The sequence below is a fragment of the Lepidothrix coronata genome, unplaced genomic scaffold (assembly GCF_001604755.1).
Source record: "Lepidothrix coronata isolate B3197 unplaced genomic scaffold, Lepidothrix_coronata-1.0 Scaffold45, whole genome shotgun sequence".
NCBI lineage: Eukaryota > Metazoa > Chordata > Aves > Passeriformes > Pipridae > Lepidothrix > Lepidothrix coronata.
Window position 1 is genome coordinate 5,075,944 of NW_016690225.1, and position 13,638 is coordinate 5,089,581.

Consider the following 13,638-nt stretch of genomic DNA (forward strand, 5'->3'; position numbering starts at 1 on the left):
TAAGAGCAATTATTCTCACTTCTAATCAGATTAGGTTAAACTAGAATTGCTGTTTATTGTGCTCTTTAAATTATTATTTTTGTTTTTAATTTCTTACATTAATGAGATTAAATAACGATAGCTTGAAGGTAAAATTTAACCTTTACAATTTGAGGGGACCTTTCACCAGAACAAAGGATTTCCCTGTGTGGTTTTGTAATTAAGTTCAGTTTTACATAGCTCTAATATGCTCTGCCTTGCTGAATCTGTCCTGTATCACTCAATGACTTTATCACCGTATTCCTTCTTAACCTTCTCTTCTATACTTTCTTTACAATCTACCTCCTCTCTCAAGCTTTTAACTAAGTAAATGAATGCAAAGCACTTGTTCTTAACCTGCATGTAGCTTGAAAATGCTGGTTCAGATTCAGAGCAGAAGTTGAATGACTGAAAACCAATCTCTTTTGTTGGGTTGCCCCATTGCCCCCCAGTTGTGTTAGCTGGTCTATTTCTTCTTCACAATGTTTCTTCTCCCTATGCATCTTGCATGCTGTCAAGGTTAGGATGATCCTTTATTTTTCAGTGGCAAAAAGATAAATACTACTATAGACTTATTGCTATCAATGGTGCCAAATTACAGATGTCTCTTTGCCTGGCATAGATGATAGCACTATGTATAAGAGGCTGCACGAAGTGAAATTAAAGCCACGGCACATCTATTATTAACTGTGACTTGGCTGCAGGCATCAGGCATTTTTCTAAGTGCAGCAGGTGTGCTGTAATCAGTCATGTAGTACAAATGAATGTAGTGTTCTAAATGTATTCTTTGATAATAATTTCAATTAAGAAATCATGCTGTTTACCAGAACTTCAGTTAAATGTAATGATCCTATTGCAAGGTACTATAAGCCTTATAGATGTACGTGATAGAAAAACCACAACAAACAGTAGATGTTTTCTATGTCTTAAACTTTTTCTGAAGATTCTTTTTTAAAATGTAGTGTGTCGTGTGAAAATTTTCAGATGAAAGAAGATATTTACTAATTATTGTTACCAATACTTTGTGTAATAGCTCTTAAAATTTCTGATTGTGTATTTCAAGCAGATCTTTGAACATAAGCTTTACAATCGTTGAATTAATGATTCACCTTTGCAAAGACAAGAACAATTATGCAACAACTACTGGGGATTTTGACTAATTTATTTTAATTGTTATCAAGGAAGTAGTGACTTAGAAGGCTATACTCTCTTGTAGGTTAAAAGTAACTTCAGAACAAATAAATAAAACTGAATGGACTTACAATGACAGTGTTGATACACAATTTGCTTTAAGTTCCAAGTCTGCTTCAATTTACTGATGTCCAAATGCATTGACACTAAAGCCTACTTGTATTAATGACTAGGAACTCTACCCATTTTCATTTGCATAGTTGAAATATACCCTTCCAATCTTTGCAAGTTGATATTATATTTGAGAGATTTCCTTTCATTATAAACCCCTTGATAATTATTTGAGGGGATAGAGAAAAGGTGCACAAGAAAATAGCTGTCATTTAGTCCCTGTTCGGACACAGCTAATAGGCTTTTAGTAAAACATTGAAATTACACAAATTCTCCACAATTATCTCTATAGCTGATTCATTACAAAAAAAAGGAAATATATACATTATGCTCCCATGTGTATACTTGTACATACCTAATCATAGAAATATTTATTTTGGAAAATACCCTCAAGATCATTGAGTCCAACCATAAACCTAACACTGCCAAGTCTATCACTAAACCACATCCCTAAGTGCCACATCTACATGTCTTTTAAATACCTCCAGAGATGGTGACTTCACCCCTTCCCTGGGCAGCCTGTTCCAACGCTTGACAACCCTTTCCGTGAAGAGATTTTTCACAAATTGGATAATATCCAATCTAAGCCTCCCCTGACACAAGTCAATTTCTTCTCATTCTATCTTGTAATACATGCATGTTATGTTTACATAAATACATATTTGTAAATCTTTCCATATACACACATACACATGCACACACACTTCTGAAGTGTAATGCTCCTTAAATGGTACTGCTATGCATCTGTGGGTATATAGTTTTTTGGGGGTGGGGTTTTGAACCTGATAATATTCTTGCTGTATTATTGTCTATTGGTGCAACAGTAGCAAAGCCAAGGTGTATGCCAGGTAAAGACTGAGGAAGCATGGGCTCTTTCAGAAAGGTTCTCAATACAAACTCCTGAAAAGTTAGCAATTTAATATATAGTACAGGGAGACTGCACATTGTATACAGTCTTAACTTTGATCACCTTTTGCTAATAAAGACTGCTTAAATAACAGAAAAGACCCTTCTACCTGCTCCTACAGGTACAAACCAAGTACAGGGTCATGTCTAACTTTTCTGTAGAAATAGACACAATTTGGAGCCAAGATAATGTTTATCTTCTTCTAAATTGTATCTATCTACAATGAAAGCTGATCACTGATTTCTTCAAGTGAATCTTTGACATAATCAGAAAGGAGAGATTTGGCTGCATTTCTTTGCTTTCACCTCCAGTTCTTGATAGAATATGGTTACTCAGTATGATTGAAAAGGGACAAAAAAAGCTTCTGATTCAAAGTAAGAAGAACAGGATATCAAAGTATGCCTGAAAAGCCAGAATCAGAATCTCAGACAGCGTTTTATCTCAGCAGAGCATGGCAAAGACACACTGCAGTACTACACCCCACAGCTAAGTAGGTTAAATCCCTTGCATTAGGACAGACATGCAGTTGTGAAGCTGATAACTGCTGATTTCAGCTGAATGAGTGGAACACACAGCAGAAGTGCAAGGGGCTCTGTTGGAGTCTTTAAGTCCATAGATACCTGAGTTAAAAAAAAAATAAATTATAACCTATCTCCCAATCTGCTGCATTGATTTCTTGCTAATTACAAGCTAATTTTACCAAAAAGTTCCAATAGCTGTAAATCAGGTTTGATGGTGCGCATAAATGCTAAATTAAGGGCTTGTCTGTGCAAGGAAGATATTCACACACAAAAACCCCCAAAAATCAACAAAAAAACGTACAACCAACCAAAAATACCCCCAAACCAAAACCACCAAAACCCCAACATAATAGCTTTCTACAACAATTTCGAATGTGCATACTTTTTAGTTTACTTTTTTTCCTGAAATAAATATCAAAAATTTCATTCTTTTCTGGTCAGTTTGTGTGGATAAGCCCATTTTTTAAAAAATATTACAGTGTGAATTTTGCAGATACTTTTAAACATGAAACATTATTAAACATGTAATGCCACTAGTCACCCCACACAAAATTGCACTATGCATAAATAAAACTATTATCTACTTATATTATTACATATATTATATAACTATTATTATTATTTCTAGCCAAAAGATTTTCACACTGTATAGCATTGAACACATTATAAATGTAATGGTAATAGAATTCTCTGAGAAAGTCCTTGCTATCTCTAGTCTTTTTCAGTTGGCTGCAGGCACAAAGTAATTTTGAAGAACTGAAGCAATATTGTTTTATTTGACTTGTCTTATGTGGGGGTACAGAAAACAAAAACCAAGATTTTTTTTTTTTAATAGTATGGTGCTACATCTACCCATTTCAAAATGGCTTTGACTAACTTAATTCTTCCTATGTCTTGGCATTTTTCCATGATTTCCCTCTGTTCATTACTGTATATGCATATATACTGTATATTCAGTTTTGAAGAACTTTGCAGGGAGATCCACATTTCAGCTGTGATTTCTTTAGCTACTTGTCATCCAGGTTGTATGTGTGGAAGTTTTATGGCACTTATAGCTGTGCAGGCTTTAAATCCTTGTTTTCCAATGCTGAACAGCTGTTCAGTATATTCTAGCAGCATATTAATGGGATAAACTATTCTGCTATGCAACAAAACACTTAATGTAGAACTTTACAGCAACATAATTGCAGCAATGGGGTTGGTAAATGTCATGGTCTGAAGACACAAGCAAGGCAAGGTATGTGGGAAGGAAAGAAAAGTTTAGTACATCAGTTTATATTTGTATAAATCACAATTTTTATCCAGTTCTAGTGTGTCTGAAATTGAGTTTGTTTCTTGCAGCTACATCAATTAATTTAATTAAAAACTCCTATTTATCACTGTGAGCTTACCTTGTGTATGTGAACATGTCTATTTTTCTTGTTATATCTACATATCAGTTTTACAGATGATTTCAAAATGTCCCTTTTTTTTTTTTTTCTTTCTTAGATCCCAGGAACTTCTTCTGTTGTTCAGAAAAAATGGAAGCCTCTGCAGCCCTCAGCACAGCCCCGAGGGCTGGGACAATCAACAAAGTCAAAGATTAGTGCTGTGGCAGCTGAAATAAAACAGATTCATGCAAGAAGGAAAACAGCACGTATGCTAATGGTTGTCCTCCTGGTTTTTGCGCTTTGTTATCTACCAATTAGCATCCTCAATGTCTTGAAAAGGTAAAGTTTATCCCAAAATGTAAACACTTGGTGCAGCTTTCTATCTAAAAACAATCCTCTATTATGAGATTCCTTTTATTCTGGTAAATACTTTTAAAGGATAAGCTTACTTATTGCTCAATAAAGAAATGGAAAATAAGTACACAATTGCAAGAAAATATATGTAACCTATCCATAGTACTTAAACTAAAGGCTGGATTGTGGAACCCTTATTAGCAAGCTCTTCCTCATGAAAATGATCTAGCCTATCTCCTCATTAAACCTTGTTATTTACATGGGATTACAGCTTGGTTGCTGTAAATACATCCATGGAAGTGCAGTTACCTAAAGCAGCAGCTGAAGGTTAGCAGCAGAGTGTAGTGTTGTGGCTTGGCTCCAAGGACTGTGAAATTCTGGGTTCAAACGTAAGGCCCTCATGCACAATTTTTAGACCTTAGGCCAGCCCTTTCAGTTAGCCTGAAATTGTTTTTCTGTGATACTGCAAATAGATCACCAGAGATAAAATTAGGTTAGAAGTTGTAAAATTTTTTTATATTATTTCTAATTCAATATAGCCTTATGAAGCTGTATTTTCCTTTTTTATCCTTTTTTCTCATGTTCATTTGGTATATAATGGTGTACACTCTTGTTTTTCGTACAGTGCCTGATAGGCAGGCTTTGGTAAAATTACATCTTGTGAGCCCTCTGGAATACCAATAAATAACTGCATATAGCAGAAGATTTGAATATCCTAAAAAATAACCAGCCTGTTATTTGTGCTTTTTTTATTGTAATATTATTGGAACATTTTAGAATTTAAGGAATAGTTTCAATGCTTAAATACATCCCACTCAGTTCTGGCCTTTTCCTGTGGCCTAATTTAAGTACTTTTCACTCTCAAGTCTTGGTAGGAAATGTGAAGAGAAAAAAGTATTTCCAGAACGCTGTTCAGGAACCTACGAGCTGAAATAGAGGAACTACACAGCCTGCCTCAACAAACAACAGCAGAGTAGGACCAGAGTTAGATTTTAACTGAAATGGCAAAAGAGAGGTGTGAGGAATCTGGAAAATACTGATTTCTCTGGAGACAGAAGCTGCTACTGTAGCCTCAGGGTTGGGGCCAGTTACATGCCTTTTCAGTTCCTATTTATTGGAGAGTAGGCCTAGAGCCAGGAACTTCAGTGACATGACTAGATCAAAAGCAACTTTTCCCATCTTTTCTTGGCTTATCTGACACCAGGTGACTGTGGTTACTTGTCAGAAAAGTTGTGTATCTGCACCATAGTAAAGTCCTGATGGTCTCTGCTGTGCTAAACCACCAAGACAGGAGGCTGAGGGTTGGGGAGAGGACTTTATTCTCTCAAGAAATAGAATACTGTTGAATCAGCTTTTCTGTGATACCACGAATAGGTCATCAGAGACAAAATTAGGCTAGAAGTTGTAAAATATTTTTGTATGATTTCTAGTTTTGTAATCTTTCAGGTTTGCTTTTCTCTTTCTGTAGGGTTTTGGGGATGTTTAATCATGCTGACGACAGAGAAACTGTGTATGCGTGGTTCACATTCTCACACTGGCTTGTATATGCAAACAGTGCAGCCAATCCTATTATTTATAACTTCCTCAGTGGTAAGTTACGGTTACCTAGAATTCAAGTTTAACGTATAGTTTGAATGTAATGAGCCATAGCAAATAAGATTAATGATTGTGTAACATCAGCTCAGCTCCTCCGGTGGGAGCTAGACTCTCTTCCTGGAACAAGTTGCCTGAAGTATCCCATTACCTTCAGGCTATCTACCTATAACTAACCTGGACAGTGCCAGGGCCTGAGTCCAAGTGCTGGAATATGACTGTCCACGACATTAATTTGGTAGAGAAGTTCCTGGCATAACTTTGATCTGAAACAATTACTGTTCCGCTAAACACTCCCTGGATACTGTCTGGGAGGTAGCACAACCCGGGGGCTGTCCCCAGCCAGCATGTTGTATGTAGGTATTGGGGTTTGGAGGCTGTGAGTCTTTAATAGTACTTGCATGACCAGACTGTGCCAACTAGGTTCAAGGCCAAAGAACCAGCCAGGATGCTGTTTACTTACTAGTACAGTTTTGTCTTGGTTCATATTTGTATCATTTGGCTATGGAGAGTAAAATCAGGGCCTAAACTGTACTGCAGCTAAAGCTGCAAAGGACCTAAAGCTGTATTGCAGCTAAATAGAGGGAGGCAAAACTATGTTGATTTTCACTACACATTTGCCCACTGTAGTTTTTTTTGTGGTGTGTAGTGAGAGGATGATCTGAACAATTTCCTCTGAGCCCCAAAAGCAGACTAATGGGCTGTTGAACACTTTGAATCTTCTTTTCAAATATATTAATGGTGAAACACAAATTAGCCATGCTCTCTCATTTCACATGTCAAGTAATGATTCAATCATTTAAGCCTATGATTGCTCAATTAATTTTTTGTTATATATTTAATTAACCAACAGACTACCTATGTCATGACTCCATTAATCATTCTAGTTTGTCCATTCTGTCTAGCCAAGAATAATTCAGTCTTCACACCACACCTCACATATCTTCTTAGAAAGGTTATTTTTCTTCTGTCTTTCTTCAAGATGATGAAATTGTGATCTCCTACTTCTGCATGAGAAGAGGGTCTGGGTGATTTGCGCTGATTTTGCTTTAGATAGCTCCTTTTTTTTTTCTAATCTATGAAGTTGGATGAAATGTGGTTTATAGTACAGTTTTTTTCATGAGTCCTTTTTATGATTGACAGGGAAATTTAGAGAAGAATTTAAAGCAGCATTTTCCTGTTGCATCTTTGGCAGCCACCATGACGAACGGTTCACCAGAGGTCATGCCAGTACAGAGAGTCGGAAGTCCTTGACCACCCAGATCAGCAATTTTGATAATGTTTCAAAACTTGCAGAACACGTTGTATTGACCAACATAAATACAATCCCATCAAATGGTATTGCACCTATTACCTGCTCTTACTGTACTTGTCCCTATGTCTTTTGATCCTGTGGAAGTAAAATCTAATTGTCCATACAACAATATTTGGATATGAGCACACAGAGAGAAAAAGGGGTTTACAATTAAGGACTGACTGTAAGAAAAGTAAATTATAAGAAATGTTTTATAGAATATACTACAACTTGGGTTATATATTGATGAAACAAAATTTCATCACATTAATTTCAAAAGCTGTGGTCCAGTTGAGGAGGGGATAAAGTAATCATATACTATATAAATATTTTCTTTGGATCCCTACTTCCTTTAGACTCCTAATTAAATAAAGAACAATTACCTGAAAGTATGAAAATCATCTTCCCTGTCATTGGAATTTGTTTATAAACAGCTATATTCTATTCTGAGCTAATTATCTGAAGTTGTGGTATATTTCATGACAAAGATTTTAACCAAAATTGTATGTACAGGTTGAAATACCTGCATGTCCTTTACTATTTCAAATTATCTGCTTAGCATGCATTCTGGTGTGAGTTAGGCTGATCAAATAAGAAATTCACATTAATTTCTTTTCCAACATTTTATGTTCTTTTTTCTGTTGGGTAGGTTATTGCATGTGTTTGGGAACAGCTGGGAAGCCACTTTTCACTTACTACAGAAGGAATGTTTATTTTTTCCCTGAATTCAATAGCATTGCCTATATGTATGGCACAAGCAAAGTTACAACCAGGAAACCCAGATGAAAGTGTACCTGTAGATTATGTTTTATCCTTTGTCTCTTATTTATTATAACTATCTTCTCACTGCCTGTCCTGTGCTCATGGCAGGGGGGTTAGACTAGGTGGTCTTTAAAGGTCTTTTCCAACCCAAACTATCAATGATTCCATGACTGACTTGTACACAGGAAGCCGTAGTGCTCTGCTGGTCACAGTGGCAGCTGGATAAGGAACCACAGGGCAATTTATCAAACAGTGCATATTAAATAAGTAGTAGTAGAACATTAAAATGTTTAAAAGTAAAAAAAAAAATAAAAATCAAGGTTCATGTATTAGAAATGCCCTTAGTCTTCAGTCAAGAAGCTTTCACTTAAAATTTGCAAATGCAATTTTGAACAACTTCTGGAAGACCATTTTGTTAATAGACCATCACCTCCATTGTGTCTAGAGTGTGACAATCAGAGGATGAGTCAGTCAGCTACCTAATACAAACAGTAAAACGATCTTAGAATCTTTATTTTTTCTACAGATATCCCAGCTGTGCTCAACCCATCAAAATCAATGGAACTGCATCTCCACATACCAGGAATGAACATGACTTCAAACATAGATGAAGCCATGACAGTTTCTGCAGAAGACACTCTCAACACAGAGAATGTAGAGTGGGATAAATTCATCCCTAGCATAACGAAACTTACCTCGATGGAGTTACAGCAAGGATGACTTTGGCTCAATACACTACAAACAACAGAGAGTGGCACATGCTTTTAGGTGTGATACAGACTACAATAACTGGACAAAGGGATTCCTTCAAAATAACTGCCTATTCTATTTTTTCTCAGTCTTACAGAAACCTACTTACCTCAGTATGAGCTAAAGAACACGTCTTTACAAGTCTTTTTAAAGATTGTATTGTATCATACTTTGTAAATACTGTAGATATTTATTTTTATATATTTTAGATGCTGTGGAACGTTCTAAAATGTATCATATAAAGAAATCTAAATATTTGAAAAAAGTCTCAAACATCATTTATTTATATCCTCTTTCTATAAATGATTTCTATAAATTCTATGTTCATTATGGAACTTTCACTTCAGATTGATTTTGCAAGAGTCCACGTTACTTTTCCAAGCACAGACATGCTTCTGAAGTGTGAACCCAAAGTGCTGAAAGTCACAGATGTTTTCATAAATTTACACTAAAAGTCTTTCTTTTTTTCTTCAGACTTGAGTGCCTAAAAAGTAACTATCTAAATAAAACTTATGTGATGCTCAATGGTGCTATAGGCTCAAAATTCCTGCTCAGGCCAATAGGAATAAGAAGGGTCAGCACCCCTGAAGGACAGGACATTTTAAATTTTGTAGCTCATTTTAGTCCATAATATCTGCAAGTGTTGTTCCAGAAGATCTCTGAAGATCTTTAGAAAACATTGGTTATCTTTCTTGTTTTCTTGATTTCTCTCTCAACTGCCATTTGATACTAAAATTAAAAACATACAATCAATTAACAAATCTATATGCCAAGAAAATGTTGACTTTTTCAACAATTGAAATAAAATATTTATCTCTGGAAATTATAGAGGTGATATCTCTTTGGACTGATAGATAAAGCGCTCACTCATACATTTTCCAATTATGGGATAATCTCCCTGGCCTGGGGCTTCCTACTATGTATTGCAATTTTTCTTTTAAAGGATGGTGCATCACTGGAGACTTAGTCTACTAGATGAATGTGGTCTATGGGTTAGAAAAAGGCTAATCTGTCAGAATTACCCTGTGGTACTACTCTTGCATTTCAGTTCAGTTTTTTCAAAAGAAAGGGTAAGATGGGAGGGAGGAATTGCTTTTCCCTAAAAACCATTTGACATAGAAAAAAGTCTTACGTATTCAAATGTTTCTACAAAGCCAATTATTCACAGACTAGATGTTATTTGAATAACTTATGTAAATATTTTTTCTAGGTTTTGCTTTGAGCTAATGTCATGCAATGTACTATCTATCATGGCAGCTATAGTTTTATGAAGTGCTTAATCACTTTATGTTTTAGCCTCCCCCAACAGCTGTTTTACTTGACATTGTTGCAATTGCTCCATGTTTACATTGGTGTTGAAAGAAAAAAAAATTGCATTTGTTTATATATTAAAGTTTCCTATTAAAAGAGAAAAAGGAGAATACTCTTTTCCAATTAAAAAAAAAATAATGAGAAATATCTAAATGGAAAGAATGTTTAAATATCAAATAAAATAACAGGAATTTCTATATTTCTCTGTATAAGCTTAATATTTGAGTGTAGCTATTATGTCAATGTTATTTCAAGAAATTATTTTACTTTGTCTCTTCTAAGAAAAGAAAACCCAAATAATTGTGGAAAGCAAAGCAGGATTTGGTTTTTTAGCTATTGCAGTTCCTTTACCATTAGAAGGCTATTTTTGCTCTTCAACCACAGATAATATAGAATTCTTAAAATGGGAAACAAGATATACTTTTTTCTATATAATTTGAAATGATTGAACAAACAGTTGCTGAATTAAAACATTACAGAAATAGGAAAATGGAATTTGAAAAGTCCTTTAAGTTTTTCTTCTGTTTTCATATAAGCAAGTAAAAATTAAAAAAAAAAATTAAAACTAGTAATCTCGATGCAAAATAATTATCAGCAATCATTTATTTGAGCCATAAAATGTCAATTAAGCCCAAATTTTGGAAGGCTACACTTTAATTTCAGAAAATGTATTTTTAGCTTTTCCTTGAGGAGAGAAAGAATGCAGAAAATACCTGGTTATCCAAGAAAACTTGGACAGCATAGAAGGGGAGTAGGTATACTTTTCAAACATAAAAGATCACAGGTCACACATAAAAGACAAACAAAATTCTTATGCCTTGTCAGGTGTGTTGCTCAGATCCCTGTGAGATTAACAGGGAGGGAAAGGGTACAGTATTTCTCACCTGGGCCAGGACATAAGGAACTAAAACAACAATGTTAGTGATACTCTTGGAAAAGTCCTAATTAGCATCTTTGTAAAGGGGGGTGAACACCACCTGCCAACACAACTTGTCTTCTTTTTGTTGCTACCTTAATGCCAGTGGGATAAATTGTGTTAGTTAAGTCGGTTCTGAGGCAAGAACATCATTAAAGGTCAATGGCAGTTTTGGGCTCTTGCAGGTCTTCTGTGCCATCTTAGAAATGAAGGTTCTGGCCTTATTTTTTCTTTTGTAACAGAAAATGTCTCTTTTGTTCTTTTTTTTCTCTTTTCTTGTTTTCACTTAGATCTCCAAAATTAAAATATTCCAACATTTTTAGGAATTTCTTTTAGCCATAATTTTAACTTAACAGTACTTTTTATGTGGAGAAAATAAATAAAAAATGAGACATTAACAAATGATTCTGGGTGTTCCTCTGGACAGTTTTTGTTGAGTAAATAGCATATCTTTCAGATACAAATGATACAATCAGAGCTTATCTAAGATTTGAAATGGTAAGGATAGCTAGAGAGTGTTAACTAAGGACTGGGAACTTCCATGGTTATCAAGCTAAAAATTGGTTAAATATGGTTATCAAGATAGAGATTTGGTTATTTTAATGAAAAGGCTTTTCATTCAAAAATTTCTGGATTCTATGAAATAAATATTTTTGATGCAAATATTCATGTTTTTATTTCTTTATTTTTACAAAATTTGAGAACTACCTAGACTTTTTCTTCTTTAGATCTGATATGTTTTCAGGTACCATTTCATTGCAAAGACTCCATAGCCATTTAAAAATCTGTTGACTTATTGTGTATAGTAGTGGTAGGGGGTTCTTTGCCAGTTTTAGGGCCTTTTACTCCAGAAAGATCTAAATATTTGGATACATTCAAGATATTAATCAGATGTATTTCTTTTTTTATTAAAATAATCACTGGGAGAAATAAACCAAATAGTAAGCAGTAGTTATTAATGGAGATAGAAATGGCTGTGAGAAGAGAGGGTAAGATTTTAAGAGCAATATGGAATGTAATGCCTTTTGCATGTGAAACAAATTAAAGCATCTTAAAGGAACTTCTGGACTTCTTATCCATCAGAAAAAAAAAGGTGATGAATGAGCATTTCTTATCCAGTGTACAAATACTGAAAATTATCTGAAAGCTGAACCTTAATTGGGTTTTATTGCCTCTAGCTGTTTTGATATTCTAATATTTCCACTGGCAGGTTAGAAGCATAGAAATGGAGTTCTCATGCCATTGTTTCTGCTTGGCCACAGCAGCACTGAACACGGAGTTTAAATCACGACATATTTGTTTCTGCAGATATAAATTGTGCCATGGTCATTTTGGTACTTTGTCTCTCAACATATTTCACAGCCCTGGAGGTCTGATATCTTGACCTGTTTCTCCTTTCTTGTTGTCACTGTAGTGATAAGCTTGTGTCCTGCAGTCACAATGAGTGCAAGGTAATATCTCCTTCTCTCCACCGCCAAAAAGGCTTTTTTTCCCCTTTTCTTCTAGACTGCATAGAGGGTACCATCTTGTTCCCTGATATTATCAAAATTGTTGATATTAAAAATCCATGTTATTAACCTGGTGAGGGCTTTATAGCACGGAAAGTACACTAAATATTAGCTTAACTCAGCCCTCACTTTATGGTAACATACTGCTGCATGTTATTATGGTTGAAGGCCAAGACCAAGGTAGCTCTCAAATTGAAAATTTGTCCGCAGCTAAAATTATATTCATCTCTCAGACCGTTCCTTCTACTTCTACAGGTTTTTCTGTGGCTGTTGGATATACTGGGTGAAGTAATATTTATTGAATACGATTTAAAAACAAATATTTAGCAATTTTGTCACTAGGAGTTTAAATAAATAATGCAATAAAATAAGTAAGCTAAAAATCGTGTTAGAAATAAGATTATATGCAAGATTGAATTTTCCTGAGCTAAACGAAAAATAAACAAAATCTGGACTTAGGTTTGTCAATAGGCACAGGATTTCAACCACTACATCTCTTTGACAGATAACCTGAAAGTTCCATTATGGCTTTTTGTTTTAAGCATTCAAGGACCAAATCCAGTTAAAAGTGTATTGTAGTGAAAATAAGATTCATGAGTAGCATGGAGAAATCAATAGAGATCTGTTGTTTCCCCCTCCTTTCAGTGCAAAAGCAAAGAGCACACACTGAAGCCAGCAGGTGTATGATTGCATGCATTATGGTTGATTTATTTTTTATTAAGTACCAAGTCAGCTACCGACTTTTGTATGGCAAACTGTTCTTGATGTATTTTAGTGAAACTCCTGAAGTTAGACTCACAATCCAGTCTAGATCCAGACTCACAATCCAGTGTGGATCTAGACTAACAGCTGGTTAGTTGTTCCCCTGGTCTGAGTCTTAACATGTTCCACAGGTCTTCTTTCTCCTTAGGTCCTATTCCACACCTGAGATGAAAACAAACAAATTCACTTCTAAAACGTGTTGAAAAGTGCTTGGAGCAGATGATCGGACACAGCAACAGGTATTTTCTAAAGAGCTTACAGGCAGCAGTC

At 35.1% G+C, this 13,638-nt stretch overlaps 1 protein-coding gene across 1 annotated transcript in view; it reads left to right on the plus strand.

The window, feature by feature from the left end:
• HCRTR2 (hypocretin receptor 2) overlaps positions 1–9,545 on the plus strand; it is a 34,777-nt gene extending 25,232 nt beyond the window's left edge. The window contains exons 5-8 of the mRNA XM_017814497.1: positions 4,237–4,457; positions 5,941–6,062; positions 7,209–7,403; positions 8,648–9,545. Of these exons, the coding sequence (XP_017669986.1) occupies positions 4,237–4,457; positions 5,941–6,062; positions 7,209–7,403; positions 8,648–8,841 (732 nt within the window). The 3' untranslated portion in view covers positions 8,842–9,545. The remainder of the gene's footprint in view (positions 1–4,236; positions 4,458–5,940; positions 6,063–7,208; positions 7,404–8,647) is intronic.
• Positions 9,546–13,638: the final 4,093 nt, after the last annotated feature.